Below are 21,786 nucleotides of genomic sequence, written 5' to 3' on the forward strand. Positions count from 1 at the left end.
TGGCACCTCCATGTCTTCATTGTAGAAGGTAAGCTATGTTACAGGTGAAACTGGTGAATTTACCATAAATTCACACTAGTGCGCACACAATAGTCAACATTTTACATTAGTTATATCAGTACTAATGCTAGCATGTGATCAGCTGACTGTGGTTGTCAAGGCAACCTATAGAGTCTAAGTGTGTATGAGAGACAGATCCTGCTCGAATAAGCTGGTAGTGTCTATGTAAATGAAATGCACTAATACTGTGCAAATACAAGAGGTATGACAATAATTTTCAATATTTACAAAGAGGAAAAATATATTAGGAGCACACTGATTGTGTCAGAATGTCTCTCTCCTGAATCTATACCTTTAACAGAGAGAGAGAGAGAGAGAGAGAGAGACTAAATGATGATATATAAAGCCACGCCCTAAAAATCCTTCAGTCAAACAGAAATTAAGTTCAGCTCCACTGAGGTAAACTATCATTTTCAAAAATAATCATCAAACAGCAAATTCCGAGGCATGGAAAAGTGAGGGAGGTATGAGAGGACAGAAAGAAATGAAAAGGAGAGGGAGAGATAGAGAGAGATCCCTGTCTGTAGTGGTCTGCCCGGCAGGAAATAAGCCATCTCTATGGGCTACTCGAGTGACACACGGTATCACTGACATTATGGCATTATATTTCTTTTTCCTTTTTTTTTTTTAAACAAAACTAAGCTTTTTTTCTTTTTTTTTAAATATATATAGATATATATACTCATATAAGTGATACTGTACAGCTCAGAAATATATATTTTTTTACAATCATGAAATAGATACAATTTGTATCAACAAGCAAAAGGTCGTTTCTGGACATTTGATGTGTGGTAGCTTGCTGCTCAACTGCATGGGGGTCTGAACCTTGGAGCATAAGCAGCGGACAGCAATGTCTTATGTCTTCATTTACAAAAAAAAAAAGTTTCTAGTTTGCTCTAGAAACAATATTCTTCAGGATTTTTTTGCTCCAAGGTTCAGAGAAGGGGAAGAGGAGACCCAACCGTAAAAACACTTCCATTTAAAAAAATTTTTATATATATATATAATTAGGCCTGAAACATACCTGATGTAAATACATCAATGATGCTAATGACGTGGTGACATTAGCGAAATTTTGTGGGCAAAAAAGGTTCATTGTCTATTGAACAACTTGAACCCATTGCGAAAACTGTGCCCTCACTGGAAATCCCTGGATTACAATCGAAATTACTGAATCACCCCCAAAAAAATAAAAAAAAGTAATAGATTATAGATATGACCACACCGCAACACTTATTTTAGAATGCAATGTCTTGAAATCCTGATAGGTGTCAATTCCTAACACAATTCTGCCACAAGGGGTACTACAGAGGACAATAGTAAACTCACAATATGAGAGCATAAAATAACAAAAAATTATTTCTAAAATAGATGTTTTGTAAATACTTTTCTGGAGGTACTTAAAAGCATGAGAAGGAATACTGTATCATCTACTGCCTTTGATATCACAGCTCAATCACTAGTGAAGGACTTCTTGTGTTGCTATTAACCAAAAAAACGGCATGAAGTCATGAGCGCTTGCAATGCATTGACCAAGCATTAGTGTCTACATTTATGTACTTGCATAAATATGTTTCTGGCCAAAAACAATTACATTTAAAAATATTAATTTAGAAAAGCCTCTTATTTAAAAATTTAATAATGGCCTTCTGAAAGAACCTTGTTGAAAAACAAAAACTAAGAGGAAGGTAAACTGTGTGTTCGTATTAGAGAGCTGAGAGGATGGGTTTTGAGTACAAGTCAAAGGAGGGTCGGGTGCGGTCGAGAGGCAGCAAGCAAACTGTCAGCCAAATGTCAGAAACAACCCAACAACAGCCTGGTGTTCCTTGTGTGTGTCGCACAGGAAGAGACAGGTAGGCAGTGTGTCACACCTTCCCACGAGCAGTAACGGGGCCCCACGGGGCTACACCTGTGCTCATGAAAAAAAAAACGAAGGAGCAATTTAAGTCTTTTTGAAAACACCCAGAGCATCTCTGGACTGATAACATTCACGCTCTCCTGAAGATATGTTAATTTACAGGGCGAGCAGATGAAAAGGGGTGGTCTCTCAGCATCAATCAGGAAATAGATGCTGCACAAGAGCATTTTGCCGAAGAGACTCATTCTCCTCCCCAGTTTGTGAATACTTGAACATAGTTATTGACTATCAAGTCAAACGTGAGCGGCGCTCTCTGTCTAGCATAGTGCTAACATGCTTTCTGGGAGAGATTTACTGAAGCCCATGCTTACCAAATACTCAAACATCTCTCTTTAAATCTACAGTACAACAACAACATTAAGGAAATACATATGGATAACTTCTCCAACTAAATGTACCTAGTGCTTTCCGATCAGAAAATCTTTTTGGCTCAGTCTTTTAAAATGGCTTGGTAAATACACATCTGTGCATGGGCACGAATAGACGTTGCAGGGCACATTTGCAGTTACAGCCCAGCCAATTAAAATTAAAACTGCAGCATGGCAGAATCTAAACCTCTCTGTCCCAGTGCTTGCTTTTATAAAACAAATGTGACCTCCACAACTATTAAGCGCTAATCACATTAACGTGTGGTGAGGTCACTCCGAAGTAAGGCCATAAAAGTTCAAAGGTTCATGCTTTGAGGTACGCAAGCGTTCATTCCTCTTTCCGAAATCACACATCAAGTCATCACGCACACCAAATAAAACACCACAGCGTCACGTCATATTTACACGCAAATGCAAGTGAATACACATATACATACACAATACTATTCATATTGTGCAGGATCATTTCTGATCGGTTTTACTAAAGAGATTTCTCTCATGTAATTCCTTTTCAAAGGATAAATGTTATCATAACCCACAAAATAACACATTCTCAAGATCTGCCATCGAACTGGCAGGCAGAGTTGCTCTTTCAATGTGGATACACTTTCGAGTCGGCTTTATGAACAATTTTCCAGGCCACCCTAAACCTCAAGAACCTTTTGGCCCATCTCAGGAGCTGAATGGTGGAGAAATCAGGACTTTGCAGAAGACTTTTGTTTTGTTGAGGGATCTCACTTTTCTATGCTAAACTTATCAGGTACAAGATCCAGGCTCCCATATGGCTTAACAGATGACATAACAACCGATGCAGCATCAATGCTATCATGCTAGCCAACCTTCGAATGGATCCAATCCAATCAGAATTACGTATGGGGGATGGCTGTTTCTTAAGAGCTAAACAAAAACACAAAACACTTGAGGTGTCCAATTTCTCATCCACTAGGATATCAATATATCATGTGGTGCTGTTGTTAGCAGCCTCTTGTGATGTGCTTAGTGGCAAGAGCGCAGTTTAGTGACGATGACGGCAGCCAGCTGCTGGGGATCGGTCATGTGAGGGTTCTTCTCCATGACTGAATGGACCACATACGCCGGGAAGATGTTACAGAGGTTTCGGTAGGTTTGAAACTGGTGTTCTGGAATAGGGTGCCGCTCTTGGAGTTCCCCCACTAGCCCACGAGTGGTGGGCTGTGGAGGCGGCACGCTATCCCACGGTGACCTCCAGATCTGCTCCATCTTCTCGGGCATGCTGCGGACCATCACCCTCTCACAACAAGGCATGAGTCCTCCCGTTAAACCATAGCATCCGTAGCCGTAGGGTTCGTTACTGCATGGCAAAGGGTCCCAGCTGGCATGCTGCTCTCGACAAAGAGGCGGTCTGCGTTGGCGCAGTGGGTTGCTCTCGTAGAGCCGCGAGTCAGAGATGCTGTCCATGCGAGTCATACCTAAGGATCGACCCTGCTGCGAAGGGTTGACGGAAGGCAACACATTCTGGGTGAGAGGAGGGTAGTCTCCTGGGCAGCTGGAACGAGCACTGACAACCTGGTGTTGGGAGTGAGGTGCAAGGTGGGCGGAGGATTGCTTCCGAGGACCCGGTTTGGGTTCATCCGTTCCGTAGCTCTGCACACGCGTCAAGGCCTCATGGTGGAAACCGTGAGAAAAGGCTTGAAGGCGTGTTTGTGCCGAACATTGGTTCTGAGTCTGCGAAGGTGGCCCTTTCATGCTGTCGTCCAGGCTGCCCTCCAATGAGTTGAGGTACATCTCTCCACTGTAGGACGAGAAGGAGTCCGACGAATGGCTTCGGCTGGGTTCTGGGCACATACCTGGAGCTCTGCCAGGATATCCTCCACCCACCCCTACAGGATCTGACTGCTCAAGACTGCAGAAACTGTCTTGGAGGCTCATGGTGGAAAAGTCACTGAGCATGGAATAGTAGCCGTGGTCGCTTACCACAGAGTCGTACTTGGGAAACGGCTCACCATAAGCCACAGATGCGCCCTGGCTATTGGTGACTAGGATGGGGGGATATTGGATGCTGCCCGCATGCTCAAGTGAGCTGTGGGTAAAGTGCAGAGACCCTGGAACAGGGCTGCTCGCGGAACGAGTGTTCAGAGCGCCCGCTGCATGACTTTTTGTCAATGGCATAGTTGGAACGCTAAGCGCTGACACTAAAGATGGTACTGAACTGGCCTCGGCCTTCCGCATTGGACAAAGTCTCTCTTCCTGCTCACACGCAACCGACCGGATACTGGGGTCAGATTGGCGTTTGGGTGCCACTCGCTTTGCCTCTGAGCTATTGTCTCCCTTGGCAGCAGAACCAGAGGTCCCACATTTTGCAAGTGCCCCCTCGCTCATTGTTTTTACAGCGGAGAGTTTGGCGAAGGCTCTGAGCTCGTCTGCAACAGCCCGTAGTGGTTGGTTGGCTCTTTCTGGGTGGTAGTACTTGCACTTATGGCCGTACGTGCACTTCTTACCTGTAATAAAATCAATAGTGGCGGTTGAGCCAAAATTTTTACTTCTGTTTTTTAAAACACAGATATATATATTTTTAATCACAGTATACTGAAAAAAATTGTTTTATTCCAACTGGAAATTCCATAGCATGACAATAACCTGCATGAAAAATGTATCTAATATATTTATTTATGTTTTTAATATGCTGTGATGTTTTGAAATAAAGACATAAATTAATTCCCTACTTTTGCTGTACTGACCATAAGGACACGGCTGCTTCTTGTGCTCTGGAACCACTGGTCGTTTGCGGAGAAAATTTTCCAGACTGGGTCCGTGTCTGCCTAAAGGATCATCAGGAGGCATAAACCTACAAAACAAGCCAACAGACAAAAATAAGCACAACTATGATATGAATGATTTAAATCTTAAAACTCTTTTATTAAACAATATTGCTAATATTATAAATATGAGGTTTTATAAAGATTATTGTATAAAAGTAGGGTCATATTTTTGACTTAAATTCTTTATTACTTGACGCCATTGTACAAATATTAAAATAAACTTAAACTGGAGTACTCTGCATTCACAATAATAATAATAATTTGTTACATTTATATAGCGATTTTCTGGGTACTCAAAACGCTTTACACATGGAAGGGGGAATATCCTCAACCACTACCAATGTGCAGTATCGACCTGGATGATGCGACGGCAGCCATATTGCGGCAGAATGCCCACCGCACACAAGCTTATTGGTGGCGAGGAGACAAGAGTGATGAACCCAATCAGTATATTTGGGGATGATTAGGAGGTCATGATGGACAGAGGCCAATGGGCAAATTTGGCCAGGATGCCGGGGTTACACCCCTACTCTTTTTCCGAAGGACGTCCTGGGATTTTTAATGACCACAGAGAGTCAGAACCTCGGTTTAACGTCTCATCGAAAGGACGGTGCTCTTTGACAGTATAGTGTCCCCACCACTGTCCTGGGGCGTTAGGACCCACACAGACCACAGGGTGAGCACCCCCTGCTAGCCTCACTAACACCTCTTCCAGCAGCAACCTAGTTTTCCCAGGAGGTCTCCCACCCAGGTACTAACCAGGCACTGCAGATGGTTTAGGTCGGTTTCACACCGCAAGTGTAAACAGAGCATATTTTTTCAACACCCATGTTAACAGGTTAGAAAATTCACGCCACACGCAGAGGCAGCATGTCGCTGGAGCATAGCAGAATCGGCAGTGCTACGATCGTTTCGGCGCAGAGTCTATTTCTGCTGCGCTGATCACGCTGAATTAAAACCATGGTGCATTGTTCTTGATCAACATTGACCTGATTAACATAAATAACTTTACCATAAAATCATGTAAGTGAGGTGTTTCGTGTTTCACTATTACCATATGACATTCAGCGCTGTGAAAAAATGAAATACCCAAACTTCAAAGGCCTATTTAAATGATTAAAACTAGAGGTAGTTTTAATTTTTTATTTAACTAGGAGGTATATCTTAATATTAAGATTACTTTTATCAAGTAAACTACCTATATACAGCATACTATATGCATGTGTGTGTGGGACAGAGGGAAACACGGTCGCATCGCAGCAGGGTATGCTGCCTATCATAAATCAAAGCACATGTCAGACAGAGTTCGGAGAAGAACACCCCGGAAAAGGTGACAGAATGGACGATACTCGTCTGTATTTGCAGTACACAAGCCACCGTTCAGCTCAGCGCGACAAACCCGGCCAGTGTGAAAGCACAATGGGCACGTGCTGCTCCCGCTCTGCATACGCACAGCCTCTGCGCTGCCTCCGCACTGCTTGAGCATCCAGTGTGAAACAGGAGTTACACTGCACTACTGCATCCGAAAGAGAGACATAAAAATGCACATTCATGTAATTTCTACATAAATTTAAAATGACTTTTTTGGGCAAGCAATGTGTGGCTTTAAACACATAATTGGGAACAAGCAATTACATAATCTCAACAGGCCTAATCATGGGACCTCATTCCTAATCACTGAAAATAAAACTTAAGCAAATAAATCAGGAAATGAATTCAAGCTTATTTATAAAATAGAACAAGAGACTTGAGAGTTGAAAAGTGACAGAGCAATAAAAATTAAAGAAGAAAAAAACAGAGAGAGAGAGAAAGAGGAACGCCATACGGGTGCGAGGGTGGAAAGCAAAAGACGCAAATGAGTGAGAGAGAGAAAACCCCGTCACCAAGGTAACTGTGGGCGAGCATACTTGTCATTGACGAAGCTGTACATAAGGAGTCGGTCCTCAATAAATTTCTTCCACTCCGGTTTCTCATTCTGCAGGTCTCTGTAGTTATCGTTGGACACGATGATCCCGTCCGAGTCGCAGGCCAGCTTGACAATAAAACGGTCATCGTAGCAAACCACTCGCCGGCCTTGAACTCTGCGAGACGGTGTGAAGACGAGGATCTTTTCCTTCTCTAATTTCCGTAGGATCTCCTGATCTGAGGATGAGGGTGACATCACACATCATCACTTCCTGTGACCTCATGCACAGACATACGCAAACTTGAATAAACATCACAGCACAGATGGGCGATCTCACTGGACACATGGCATCTCTTCAGAGACATTCATACAGGCAAATAAAAATGTCTCTTGATGGTAACACACGCTGAAAAGGTTCACTGTATCTAACAACACACAGTAGGGGTCAAAAGTATAATCTAATTTAAAACCTGAAAACAAACAATGTTTTAGGATTTTGAAACATTTGATACAAATAGATATTATGAAATAAAATGATTAAGAATATTTCTAGGTCACTAATGAAATATGCAAATCTGTGAATTTTGCACCAAAAAAAGGTACAAATTTTTTGTCTCAAAGCACAAGATGCTATGTGGATCCTTCTCAAATCATGCTTGAAAACATGATCATCGGGTTTTAAAAACAAACTTCTGGAGACAGCAGCAGGAAAACAAGGACGAACAATATTAATACATTCTGAAATTTACTTTCAATTAAACTTATATTATCTAAATTAAAATATATTAAAAACATATGAAACTAGAAAACAAGAAATTAAAGCATTTAAACTGGTGATCTCAGATTTTTAGACTGTATATTCACACATACTCGCACTTCTGGGAAGTGTTAACTCGTCATAGGAACATTATTTTCCGCAGGTTCCTTTCACTTCTGTGGTACCTTTGATTGGTGCATCAGGTCTTGACTGTTCTTTCCTCCATGCTGGGACGAAAACTGTGATGTCTTTGTGGCCCTTCTCCAGGAACCAATCAACAGCCAGTTGAATGCCCAGGCATGAGAACACCTCTTTGTTTCCATGGCTACAAAATAATATTTCCAACATCAAATTACAGGCATGCAGACATACACTCAATTCACTCACTGATTGAACATTCCTCAATACTAAAAGCATTTCAAAACAGGAACTTCAAGATAATTTCTCCAAAAGACATCCTGCAACAACATACATTTCAGAAGTAAACAACAATAGTGAGAATCTGGTGACTCTCTAGTTCAGTTTCCCAGGTTGTGACTAATTCTCTCATCAACGTGTTAACAGTCCAGTGCCTTAAAGGGATAGTCCACACAAAAATGAAATTCTGTCATAATTTACTCACCCTCATCTCGTTCCAAACCTGTATGCATTTCTTTCATCTGCGGAACACAAAAGAAGATATTTTGAAGAATGTTAGTAAACAAACCGTTTTGGTTCCAATTGACTTCCATTATTTGGAGAAAAAATACAATGGAAGTCAAAGTGGAACCAAAACTGTCTGGTTACTAGCATACTTCAAAATATATTTTTTTTACATTCCACAGAAGAAAGAAATGCAAACAAGTTTGAAATGACATGAGAGTAAGTAAATGATGACAAAATTGTCATTTTTGGGTAACTATCCCTTCAAAGTCAACATGAAATCAAAATTGACTTCGGATGCCCGATATATCAGTAAAAAATTGGTTATCATGCAATATTAGAGATTTTGTAATTCATTGGTATCTGTCTCAAAATTATATCCATTTTTTCATATTGTGCATTATTATGTTGTGATGCTTAAATTCACAAATTCGCATTTAAAACAACTGATTTAAGATGCTAGCTTTTTGTTTTTAATCATTTATCACTTTAATATCAGCCATTAGATAACATCTATTGGTTATTAGACCAAAAATAATTCAGTATCAGACAGATTTTTTAAATCTGTACATCCCTAAAATTGACCATTTACTTTCAAAATGAACGAAAAAGCATACATATGCAGGTGTTGTCAGCAATTACAGAAATTGTTTGTTTTCAAACAAGCAGAAACATGAGTTTGGTTCTCATTAGAATTTACCTCATGGCAACATTGGATCCATCTATCACAATTGGTCTGAGGTTCTCATACATGTCTGATGAGTCTTCTTCCAGTGATGCCTCGGGGCTTACGGCTTCTTTGGCTCCCACCACCCGTGGTGCTAAACTGGCAGTGCCCACTGCTGCCTGGCTCTCTGGATCTCCTTTATTCCCAAGCCGCACCAGCTCGGCCAATAAATCATTGATTAGCGCGCTGGCTCCCAGTTTACCCAGCACAGACTCCACCTGCTCTCCGGAGTAGCCCAGTTTTAGAGCGAAGTCCATTTTGGATTGGTAATCTCGGTCGCTGGTTTGACGTAAGGGCATTTGGGCTGAGACGGGCGGAGCAAGGGCTCTCTGGGAGGGGTCAGTGCGGGTGTCATCCGAGCGTAGCTCCTGCAAGGTGCTGCTCTGGCTGAAGCTGGGACGGTCCAAACAAGATGAGCGGCACAGCTGCCGGTGAGGTTTGGTTGCTACGAGCGGGTCCCGCCTCCTACCCGTCGTTCCATCTCCTGAGCCCGCTGTGCTGACTCCTCCTCCAGAACTCCCGCTCCGCGACCGCCCCTCTCCTTCGCTCTCCGAACTGGTCCCCTCTTCCCCAGCTTCATCCTCCTCCTCCTCTTCTTCTGGAGAGTCGTGGCCAGCAGCAGCCGGCGAGGGCTGGGGGTCGCGGCAGCCGCGGTGCTCCATCTTCAGGCGCTGCAGCATAGCGCACGCAGCTGTTACCTGCGCATGACCTCCCTGAAGCTCCAGTGCATGGTCCCTCACCTGCACCACGGCGCAGCTCTCGTACTCAATAGCTGTGCGTAGGGCATGCAGTCGCCGCTGCAGCCAAAGAGTCAAACGCTCACGGTGTTTATGAACAGGACTGATCAGCGACACAATGTACTCCTGAGAGAAAGAGAAAAGATTATGGATAGATCATTTGCCTTGGTATTAAGCCATTATTATTCATTATTATTAGAATGTACATTCAAATACTTTATGTGGGCCAACATTAATCAAAATCCTGTAATTAATATTAAAATTAATAACGCAATTATTGAACAGGTGCATGAGACCAGACTGCTGGGTGTAATAGTTGACTCTAGATTATCATGGAAAAAACATATTAGTAATATTATTGCAAAAATGGGAAGAGGTATATCTATTATGAGAAGACATGCAAATTTTTTAACTTCAAATATTATGAATTATGCGATGAAAGCACTAATATTGACATATCTCGACTATTGCCCAGCAGTTTGGTCAAATGCCACTGGTGAATATATGAATAAATTACAACTTATACAGAATAGAGCTGCTCTTGTAGCACTTAGGTGCAGCTATAGGAGAAATATTATATTAATGCACAAAGATCTTAATTGGTTGTTGGTCGAAGATAGACTGTTGTATTCACTGTTAATTTTCATAAGAAATATTTCTATCTCAAAATTTCCTTCTGTTTTGTTCAAGCATCTTTCTTTTAGTGTAGACAATCATCAGTACAGTACCAGACATGCAACTAAAGGTAACTTCACCTTACCCATAGTAAGAACAAATGCCATAAAAAACACTGTTGTGTTCAGAGGTATGAAGGAATGGAATAAACTGCCAAAACATATCATGCTTACTAATAATGTCAATAAATTTAAATTATATGTAAAACAGCATCTATCAAAATAATATATCTGACTGTTTATATTTATTTATATATGTGTGGGAATATGTATGTACATGTCATGTGTAGGTATGTTTATAGGTGTATGTGTAGAATGTGTTTTTATATATGTGTATATTTCATGCCCGTATGAGGGTACATATGTACGTTGATATGTGTATATATACATGTGTATATGTATGTGTATATGTGTATGTGTTTGTGTATTCACCTTTTCCATTTATTTGTTGTATTTTTAAATGTACATATTTTTCAGGACCCCAGGAAGAATAGCTGCAGCACGGCTGTAGCTAATGGGGATCCTTTTAATAAAATCTAAAACTAAAAACTTCATGCCCATTTAAAAAAATTTTTAGCTAAACATCCAAACCAAGCTGAGAACTCTTCTTTTTTTTATAAATAAAACATTAATTTATATTTAATTATAATAAAAGACGACAGAGATGGCCTATCATCAGTTATAATCTTAATTATTTATTCCACCTATTTGCTCTCATTTCTTTCACTGACAGAAAAAAATCTAACTATACATTGACTATGATTCAAAGGATGCAGTAACACCTTGCTTCTCTCACACGTCTCAGCTCACCAAACAAACACTGAATGTTCATTGTTTATATATATATATATATATATATATATATATATATATATATATATATATATATATAATTACCAAAGCTTGAAATGACAGTGAAATCTAAATTACAACAGTAAGTTATAGATGGACAGGACGTTACAGAAACAATTTACCTTCCTACATGGCAGACATAAGTTTGTTTTGCCAGTGATTATTAATGCTTAACATATACAGTTCCGGTAATTATTTTAATAATAGCCTTTTAATAATAGCCTATATAATTTTAATAGACTGCTACTTGTAATCAGCAAGGGTGCGTTAAGCTATTTATAATGGTTCCTATAAAAAAAACGCTGCTCTTCAAACTTCCTGTTCATAAAAAAAAAAAACTGATTCTGAACAGTATATTAGAAAGATATCTTACGGATCATGAGCCCAAAGTGTACGTCGGTTGTTTTTTTTTCTCTCTCAATCAGAAGCAGCTTTTCTAAGTAACGTTACACTGCGCGAATACAGTGCTCGACACATGCGCATTACAAAGAGGCATCCTTTTCTAGTGTCTGCGATATTTCTCTCCAAATCTTATGAGCGATAAAAATGTCTTTGTGCTCGTTTAAACTAGAATTGTGGGGTATCACTTACACCGGCTCTCGTCAACGCGGGAGTCTATTGTTGTTGCCGTCTTCAGTCGTTTGTGCTGTTCTTATTCTGTCTCCCCCGTTTCATTCCCGACTTTGAAACAACGGACCGGACCAGTGTTGCCACCTTGTGGGCAAATGCAGCGTTCAAGCCATGCCGTAATTACCGTAATTACTAGAGGAAAAGTGACAAACGACAACCCGTGACATTCTACTCGGACCTGTCCTGTCCTGTTCACGTCCTCGCTCGGACTCGGAATTAAACGGTTCTATCTATTGCCACACTTTCAACGACAAAAATTAATCTGCAGCGGTAGGTGGTACAGCGGCCACGTGGTACAAGCCAAATTTACAAGAGTCAAGTGAACACTTTTTATAGATCGGTATCTGGTAATTACGGTAATTCGGATATGGACGCATTCAAACTAATTTGTGCAACAAAAAAACAAAAAATCAAGGCGCATGTGCGAGCTGCATACACTGTATGCGTGGAGAAAAGCTGATGCATCGCATCGCATACCCGTCCCTAGCAGGGGTTTACAATCATTTAAATGCCATGGACCATCATCAATATATGATCAGTCATCACCCTCGTGTGAGGGACCCCATCCTAAAATTTCAAAGGCACCTATCTTTTATAAACACCCAATGTATACACCTAAAAATTAATATTATAAATCTAAAATTAATTTCTATATTTAGAATATTGTTAAATCGCAATTGCGAAAAAAAAGGTCAGAATTGTGAGATATAAATGCAATTGCGAAAACTCTTTCAAAGATTATAATGTTTCGGTTAGTATTCTCCCCTCTCCTTTAACAGATCATCACACTATTCTCCTTTCTATTCCTCTTTCCACAGGGCACTCAAATACAAATTCTAGAGCCTCTTACTGGAAACTGAATTCATCTCTACTTAAGCATGATGAATTGAAAAAAAGAATTTCCTTTCTGATTCGATACTACTGGGTAAAAGCTTCTTCTGAAAAAATGTTTGGTCTAAATTGGGAATTGTTAAAATATGAAGTAGGAATGTGTATTAGACATTTTAGCAGCAATTTGGCAAAACAGAGAAGGAATGAAGAGGAGAAGGTCATATCAAAGATCATAACACTTCAGAGCAAAATTCAGGGATGCTTATCGGAAACTGTTCTAACAGAACTTACAGAGCTCCAATCTAAATTAGACAATATTTATAAATACAAAGCTGAAGGCTCCTATGTTCGTTCAAGGAGGAAATGGCTAGAACAAGGTGAACAGAGCTCTGCTTATTTTTTTAGAATGGAAAAACACAACTCTAGGAATCTTTCCATTGGTTCGCTACAAATTAATGGCATTTGGACAGATAATTCTAAGGAAATTGCCTCTTTTTGTAGCAACTTTTATTCTAAACTATATCAATCTAATTACTGTAAGGACTCAGCCTCTCTTTTCTTTCAGTCATTAAAGGAGGTTAAATCTATATCTAAAGATGAGCAGCTTACCTGTGATAAAACTATAACTATCACTGAGGTAATTGAGGGGATTGAGGGCCTTAAAAATAACAAATCTCCTGGAACCGATGGCCTAACGGCCGAGTTTTATAAACACTTTGCTGAAGAATTAGCACCGTTCCTGCTAGAGATGTTTTTGGAGAGTATTCAGTCAGAAACTTTGCCTTCTAGTTTAACACAAGGGCTTTTAACTCTGATACCTAAACCTAAAAAAGATACAACTTTGATAGATCATTGGCGACCTATTTGTCTTCTTAATAACGATTATAAAATATTAGCTTGGGCTTTGGCCAAAAGACTTAAGTGTGTTCTGAGTTCAGTTATTGATGAGACTCAATCAGGATTTATGCCAAAAAGACATATAGCAAACAATATCCGACTGGTTCTAGATTTATTAGACTATAGCGAATTAGTTGATGATGGCAGTTTTATTCTTTTTCTAGATTTTTACAAAGCTTTTGACTCTCTTGAACACGAGTTTATTTTTCTAGCTCTCCAAAAGCTTGGGTTTGGTGATCCATTCTGGAAGTTTATAAGAACTCTTTATAACAATGCCAACTGTTCCATCAACCTTAAATCAGGTACCTCGCCTAGATTTCAATTGTCAAGGGGAGTTCGTCAGGGTTGCCCTATATCCCCTTATTTATTTCTTGTGGCTGCACAACTTCTTTCCTCCTTTCTTCTGAGTAGCCATCTGCAAGGTATTACTATTTCCAACAAACATATACTTATTAGTCAGCTAGCTGACGACACTACCCTGTTTCTAAAGGATGAATTACAGATTCCGATTGCAATCCAACACATTAAATTTTTCTCTAAAGCTTCCGGTTTAAGCTTAAATCTTAATAAATGTGAGCTGTTAGCTGTTAAAACCTGTCCTTCTCTCTCTCTTTACGGTATTCCAGTTAAGTCACAGGTGACTTATCTGGGTATATCCATATGTAAGGATGATAAAGTCAGATGCAGACTGAACTTTGACCCAGTTGTTGGGAAAGCTAAAAGGAAATTCAATTCATGGTTACAGAGAGATTTATCTCTGAGAGGACGAACTCTTATTGCTAAAGCTGAGGGTATCTCAAGAATGACTTACCCAGCTCTCTCCTTATATGTGAATAAAGCTGCGTGTGCAGATATTGATAGAATGCTATTTGATTTCCTGTGGAAGCATAAGAGGCATTACGTTAAAAAGTATGTGGTTATTAATAATTATGAGTGTGGTGGTCTAAACTTTCTAGATTTTACTTCTTTAAATAATACTTTCAAGATAAATTGGTTAAAACAGTACTTAACAAACCCTGATTCTTTCTGGAATACTCTCCCTAGTCTTGTTTTCTCTAAGGTGGGAGGTCTCCCTTTTCTCTTGTTATGTAACTAACATCTCCAAATTGCCCCTTAAATTGTCAAATTTTCATAAACAAGCGCTTTTGGCCTGGCACCTAATTTATAAACACAATTTTAGTCCTCACCGGTACTTTATTTGGAATAACTGTGATATTACTTATAAAAATAAGTCGTTGTTTTTCCCAAACTGGGTTAAAAATAATTTTATTTTGGCTTCTCAATTAATCAATTCTGATGGATACCTGTATTCATATTCAGAGTTTTTGAACAAGTACAATATACCTGTCACTCCTCGAGAATTTGCTATTGTAATGGATGCCATCCCTTATGGAGCAATAACTCTTCTTAGAGACTACTCAGCTAGATCCCAGATTTCTATGTCAGTAGTTCATCCCTATGATACAATGATTGGAAATATCTGTTTTTTATCTAACTCTTCTAGTCGGAACAGAAGAATTAGACAGCTATTTCAAAATGAGATTGTCTCTCTTCCTTACATTGTGTCGTACTGGAATGGCCAGTTTGTCAATATTCCATGGAAGAAAGTGTGGACTTTGTCTTCTAAATATTTAATAACTAATAAGGTTAGGGATGTGTCTTACAAATTACTCCATCTTTTTTATCCTGTGAAGCTTTACTTGAAAAAGATGTTTCCTGATATTGACACTTAATGTTCTTTTTGTGATACTGAACAAGAATCTATTTCCCATCTCTTCTGGGAATGCACATATACAAGTCTGTTCTGGAAGGATTTCTGTATCTTTGTTCGCACTTTTTCATTACAGAGTTTTTCTTTGTCATACAAAGATGTTCTATTTGGTCAGCACAACTTTAAAAAAGATGTAAAGGACCAATATTTTTTGATAAACCTATTTATTTTTCTTGCGAATTTTTTTTTACACAAATGTAAATTTCAGGGTGCCAAGCCCTACTTTTTTATTTTTTGTAAGGAACTTAAATCCTACCTGGACACTCTCAGTACATCCAGCAACTCCAAAGCTCTTAAAACCATCTCACTGTGTCACTTGCATGATACTCTTCTGAATTTATAACATGTAATTGTACTCTCAATTATATTTACCCCTTGGCATTGATTTTGTAAGTTTTAAGAAATGCAAAAAAGAAAAATGCAATTGCGAGTTATAAAGTCAGAATTACAAGATATAAACTCGCAATTGCGAGTTATAAAGTCCGAATTGTGTGATATAAAATCACAATACTGAGAAAAAGTCTCATTAAGAATTATGGGATAAAAAAAAAAATCGCAATTATCTTTTAAATTTTTTTATCCTGTGGCAGAAACAAGCTTCCATACAAATAAGCTTTTCATAAAGCCTTTTTAATGTTTCTTCTTGTAAAATCTAACACATATAGTTGGCTCTGAGCTTCTTCTGTTTGTATACAGCTAACTCATTATTTTATCTTTATTTAAGTCAGCCAAATTATAAAGGTGAGCATATTCATAGAAGACAATCGCAATGACGCACGTGCCCTTGTGTCACAAGCTGCTCCAAATTATGTGCTGTGAGTCATGGAATATAGATATGGATATAGATATAGATATGTTAGGCTGCTGGGGGGGGGGGTTGCTTAAATGCTGGGACTTTTAAGTATTGTGTGTAAACAATTTCATTATGACAAAAAGAGAAGTTACTTTGGGTGTGGTGTGTGGCTATGGTTGAACTTCCTTGAGGGGAAATGACACTGTGGTAATTAAGTTTAACTTAGTTTCAGAAAACCATTCCCTTTTCTTTCAGCAGATTCCTGCACATCTGCCATAATTCTCTGCCGTTTCCAAAAACTTATTTAACTAAAGCTTAAACTAGTACATTTTTGACAAGCAAATATTGATAATTCTATCCAGTTCTATCACGGTTGATATGCATCGTCTAATATGTGTGTGTGTGTGTGTGTGTGTAAAGTGAGTGAGAATATGTGAATCTGCGTGTGCATGTGTGTGCATCTCTGTTTGTTTTTGTGTGGGGTGAGAGGGATGTGTGTATGTGTAGGTTGAGAGTGTGTGCGTGTGCGTGTGCATGTGTGTGTAGAGAGAAAACCGATAGCACCATCCAGCTACGAGAGGCTCCTCTGCGCTCATGACACCGGTTGCTTAGCAACGCAGCCCTGTCATCAGCTAACTGCTTTTTAGCAGTCACGACTAACACAACGCAGTGTTCTCTGGGAAAGCCTGGAACACACACACACACACACAAACACACAGTGCACATATTACATTTACACCGCTCAAAGAAACCATACACTCCTTCATGGGCAAAGCCGAAATACACGTATAAAGAAGCACACATGCATGCTTAGCTTCACTAATAAACACCTACGCGCAGAACTGGAGCTCTCCTAGCACATGCGACAGAGAGAGAGAGTGATGTTGAGAGTGTTTGTTTGCATTTGAGATGAATAATATCACTTTAAACTGACAGCGTATACAATCTTCCCCCTCTCTCTCTCTGCAGATGTGCCGTATTGAAGAATTTCCTCCCCAGCGTGACATAGCTGCTGTTCTGAGTCGTGACGCTGACTCCAGCAGCATGTTCCCCTGGGCACTGAACCGCATCGTCTGCGCTCGCAAGCCACGGGCCCAGTTCTGAGATCAGCACCACCAGAGCAGACTGAGAAGCTGTTCTGAGATCAGTGAAATAGCCTGCAGTAAACCGGAAAGATTTTTAATAATCACTATAGCTTGAACAGAGAGTTGCATATTATGGTATTATAGCTGGACAGGACAGTAGAGAACTCAATTTACCCTTACATAGTAGATATACGTTTTTGTTAACATCTTCATACTTTCCACTGTTCTGAATCTTAAAACAAATATTCGGAGATTTTCTGTGATACCACAGGTTTGTGGTCAATGTGATATTATAATAATATTTAACATATGCATACTTATTATTATCAAAAAATGATCAAAAAGGCAGTCATATAATACAAATTTAATATAAAAATATATTACTAATATATTTAAATATAAATAATCACTATTGGTATTTTTACTAATATTATTATTAATTGTTATTGTTATTATTATTCATCATAAAGATGTTCAGAGGCACTCAAAAAAAAAAAATACAATATTAAAATATATTACTAATATATTTAAATATAAATAATTATTATTAATATTATTACTACAACTACTACTACTATTAAATAATAATAATAATAGATTATAAATAATTATTTTTAACATCTGATAATGATAATAATAATACTATTAATTAATGAATAATAATAATACTACTAATTAATAATACTACTGTTATTAATTATCATTACTGTTATTATTCATTATAAATATGTTATAATGCATTTATAGAATAAGAAATAAAATATTAAAATGTATTACTAATATATTTCAATCTATTTAAACAAAAATAATAAATAAATCATAAACAATACAACATTTAGATAATTATATGAATCTGTATTGATAAAACATCATGTTTTGTATGCATCAAGTTCTGCAGATCATCTGCATCATGCAGTCAGTGTTTGCAGTCAACCACAGCAGACTGAGAAACTGTTCTGAGATCAGTGAAATAACCCAAAGAAAACCCGATTAATTCTGGTATAGAGGTAAGTGGCCAAAAGTGTACAAATAAACACAACGTTTTAAATAAAAAAGGGAGAAAAAAAAAAGATCAGCTGCTCATTCACGCACCCATGTTCATTATGATGTGTCTGACGTAAACTTACGCTTTCTCTGTAAATTACCCGGCCAGCTTTAAGAACTGATCGGGAAACTGCTGCTGAGTGGGAGGGAGAGGTCTGTGTGCATGATGCACATGAAAACGCAAGGAAGAAAGAAGGAGAAAGCTGAAATTTTCCTCCTTGGGTGAAAAGGTAGAAGCCTGCTCCTCAGTAAGAAAGAGCCAGAGAGCCGCGATTGGATACAAATAGCCTTTTGCAAAGGTAAGACTTCATTTAAAACATAAAAGAGCCGGTGAACAAACACAGGAAGGCTCCGTACTCTTTCACGCCAAACACTTGACTGACTGCAGAGGGAAACTGCAGCATAGTGAGCCAGAATGGCCATCTCATGAACAAACAAGTGGCCCATCATGTGGGGGCAGCTTTTAGTGAGCCGCACGAGTGGACCACCGAATTTCATTTTTTTGTAAACACATGCACAGCTCATATCTCATGTCCTAAAAATCACACAATACTCTGCGACTCAAACAGCCGGCAGCAAAACAACACAAGCCGGACAACAGAATGCATCCTCCTCTTAAAAGTCTCCTTCCTTCTCCTTTTCTTCCCTCGCTCTTCCCCTTTCATTTCTGCCTTGTTTTCCTTCTCTTTTTCCCTTCTCTTCTCCTCACCTCCTCCACAACACAGGCGTACAATCAGCAAGGCCACCATGCACTCGAGTGCAGACACACAGGTTTATGCTGGTTTGTCTCATAGCAACAAGTGGAGTCTCTATGCTGGAGCTCATGGCTAGATGAAGCTCATTTAAGGCCCACGGTGCAGCTCCGAGCTCAGGCACTCGGTCTAAAGACAGTAGGTGGCAGCATCTTATGGTGCAATTTTGACAAAATAGTCAGCAGGAGGTGAAAGCATGCACTCACTCACACAGAGATGCACAGACAGAAGGCCTCTTCTTACCTGAAGCTGCATTCTTTACTTTTTAATGCTTTAGGTGTATGCAAAAACGCAAACACAGGCAAATGCAGCAGCAATAGACCGATGCTGTGACACTGACATGTATGCACAATGCCAAAAAAGTGTGTGTGTGTGTGTGTGTGTGTGTGTGTGTGTGTGTGTGTGTGTGTGTGTGTGTGTGTGTGTGTGTGTGTGTGTGTGTGTGTGTGTGTGTGTGTGTGTGTGTGTGTGTGTGGACCCATACCTGACTTGACTCTGTTTGGCCCAAGCAAGGACACCTAATTTCTCATGACCAGCATCCTTCAAGTGTAATGCCTCATGCTTACAGTGGATAAAGAGTAGAAAAAAGTTTATTATTGAATACCTGCCTGTAAATAGAGAAATACACCTTTTTAGGGATGCATAAGAGTACATGTTTGGATATTCTTGCGAGGGCCAAATGTTTAGCCTATAAAATGTAAAGTGTCAAAGATCTACTTGTGGATTTTTGAAGCGCCCACACTATTTGAGCAGCTCATAGGCCTACATTATGTTTTGCTTCGGCTCTAATAATGTCAACAGGTTTGTGTGAGAATCAGGTTTAAAGACAAAAGTAATAAATATGATTATATTAATATTTTTTTTAAAGTATTCTGTCTATGATAGGTCCTCATTTGTAGGCTATAGCTTCAAAAGTCAACGAGTGCATATTTGCGCGCCGCCTGTCAAACTGAACTCAGTAAATCTCTGTAAAACGTGAGTCGTGAGCATCAGGTCTGGCCGTGATTTAAAGATCATTTCGCCCCACCTGAAACATTTACAATGAGTGTGATTTTACTTAGTCATGTAAGCAATCAACAAAGTTCGTCATTTGCCCATGAAAGTAAAAACAGACCCGAAAATGTTGTGAAATAATGAGCTTGAATGGCGATGTCGGTCGTGCTCGCGCGGCTCTCCTGCGACACACACGCAATCACACACACACACATACTCACTTTAGCTTTAGTGCAGTCTTCTTCCTTGCCGTCCTCGATGTTTACGATGATACTGGAGCCGGCGTTGGGGATGTTGCAGCTGGACTCTGCGGTGCTGCAGCTCACTCTGACCCGGAAAACCCGCTGGATGTGCGGGATGCAGCGCTGGAGCGCAGGGCCTGCACCGGCGGGCGCGGTGAGCTCCAAAACCATTTATCAGACGGATAAATAAGCGATCACGACGCGTTCCGGAACACTGGCAGTGGCACGCATTCGCCCTGCGTCCTGCTTCATGGGTGGTGGAGCAGCAGGGGAAAGAAAGAAAGTCACGGGAGGATGCAAGTTTGTCTGCGGCCGAGCATAACGGCAAACGTACGGGACGCGCTACATAAGCATCTATCATCCATCTCCATCCCTCCTTCTCCTCTCGCCCTCCCTTCCTCACTTCCCTCCCTCCCTACAGCGGCCCCGACTGCACCCACCGCCTGCGCTTCGGCAACACGTCGGACGCCCCCTGTCGCTGCGCTCGGACGGGCAGAGCCGCAGAAAGTGCGTGCTGCTGCCTCCGTTGAAGCACGTGGGTGGACGGGACTCCGGTAATGCAGCAACCGGGGTAAAAATATATCGGACACGTTGAGCGCTGTCCGATATGACCGTCAGACACCCGACTTTATTGTTCAGGTTGATACAATATTCAGCTGTTGTTGTTGTTGTTGTTTTTAAATCCGTTATAATTAAGTATCAGCCTAAGAATGCTGGGCAGTAGCGCGCCACGAATGCTTTTAAACTGTTTAACTACAATTCTCGGTAGCTATGGGACAACGTCGATTTTTTTTAAAATGTCGCTTTTCAGTAGTAAAGGTCTGTTTAGCGATGCATTTCCCTTATAATAATTGACCTTTCAAGCCCGCCTGCCTTGCATTTTCGGTTGTCTGTTTTGAATCAGAAGTGCGATACCCGATTCGTGAAAAGAATCATTCTGAGTCGATTCTTTTTGATGTTTTGCCTTTGTGAATTGCTTAAGCGCGGTTCGCGATTCTTTCTAAATTGTTTGGAGGGTTCAGTCGCGAACTGAATCATTTGGTTCCTCGAATAAATAACTAAGTTGATTTGCCTACAAGCAATCGAAACCAAACTGCAAATGCATCCTATCGTTTGCCAATTATGGTTCACCAGTTCAAACTGCTCTTGAAGCGCAGCTTGTGCAGATAAAGACATTTGACCATCACAATTACACAAAGCACTTTAAAGTATCAAAAAATAACCCCTGCGTTACCACTGTTTTTGGACATGTATCATTCTATGAAATACCATGGAAACCACCACGGTACATGAATGGGAAAATACACTC

At 39.9% G+C, this 21,786-nt stretch overlaps 1 protein-coding gene across 4 annotated transcripts; it reads right to left on the reverse strand.

The window, feature by feature from the left end:
• Positions 1 to 2,796: 2,796 nt before the first annotated feature.
• zc3h12b (zinc finger CCCH-type containing 12B) lies at positions 2,797 to 21,020 on the reverse strand. 4 transcript variants are annotated; one of them, XM_056260070.1, is made up of 7 exons: positions 20,457 to 21,020; positions 9,150 to 10,039; positions 7,993 to 8,132; positions 7,052 to 7,286; positions 5,049 to 5,170; positions 2,997 to 4,823; positions 2,797 to 2,964 (listed from the first exon to the last, which is right to left on the reverse strand). In XM_056260070.1, exons 1-6 carry the CDS (start codon positions 20,646 to 20,648, stop codon positions 3,343 to 3,345), a joined length of 3,060 nt encoding a protein of 1,019 aa, XP_056116045.1. In that variant the 5' UTR covers positions 20,649 to 21,020; the 3' UTR covers positions 2,797 to 2,964; positions 2,997 to 3,342. The 4 variants fall into 4 exon arrangements, with proteins under 4 accessions (XP_056116045.1, XP_056116046.1, XP_056116047.1 ...); XM_056260071.1 differs by having other exon boundaries at positions 5,064 to 5,170; positions 20,457 to 21,019; XM_056260072.1 differs by lacking the exon at positions 20,457 to 21,020 and adding an exon at positions 12,031 to 12,230.
• Between the last annotated feature and the right edge of the window lie 766 nt (positions 21,021 to 21,786).

Source organism: Rhinichthys klamathensis, unplaced genomic scaffold (assembly GCF_029890125.1).
Source record: "Rhinichthys klamathensis goyatoka isolate OS25496 unplaced genomic scaffold, OSU_Roscu_1.1 h1tg000172l_1, whole genome shotgun sequence".
NCBI lineage: Eukaryota > Metazoa > Chordata > Actinopteri > Cypriniformes > Leuciscidae > Rhinichthys > Rhinichthys klamathensis.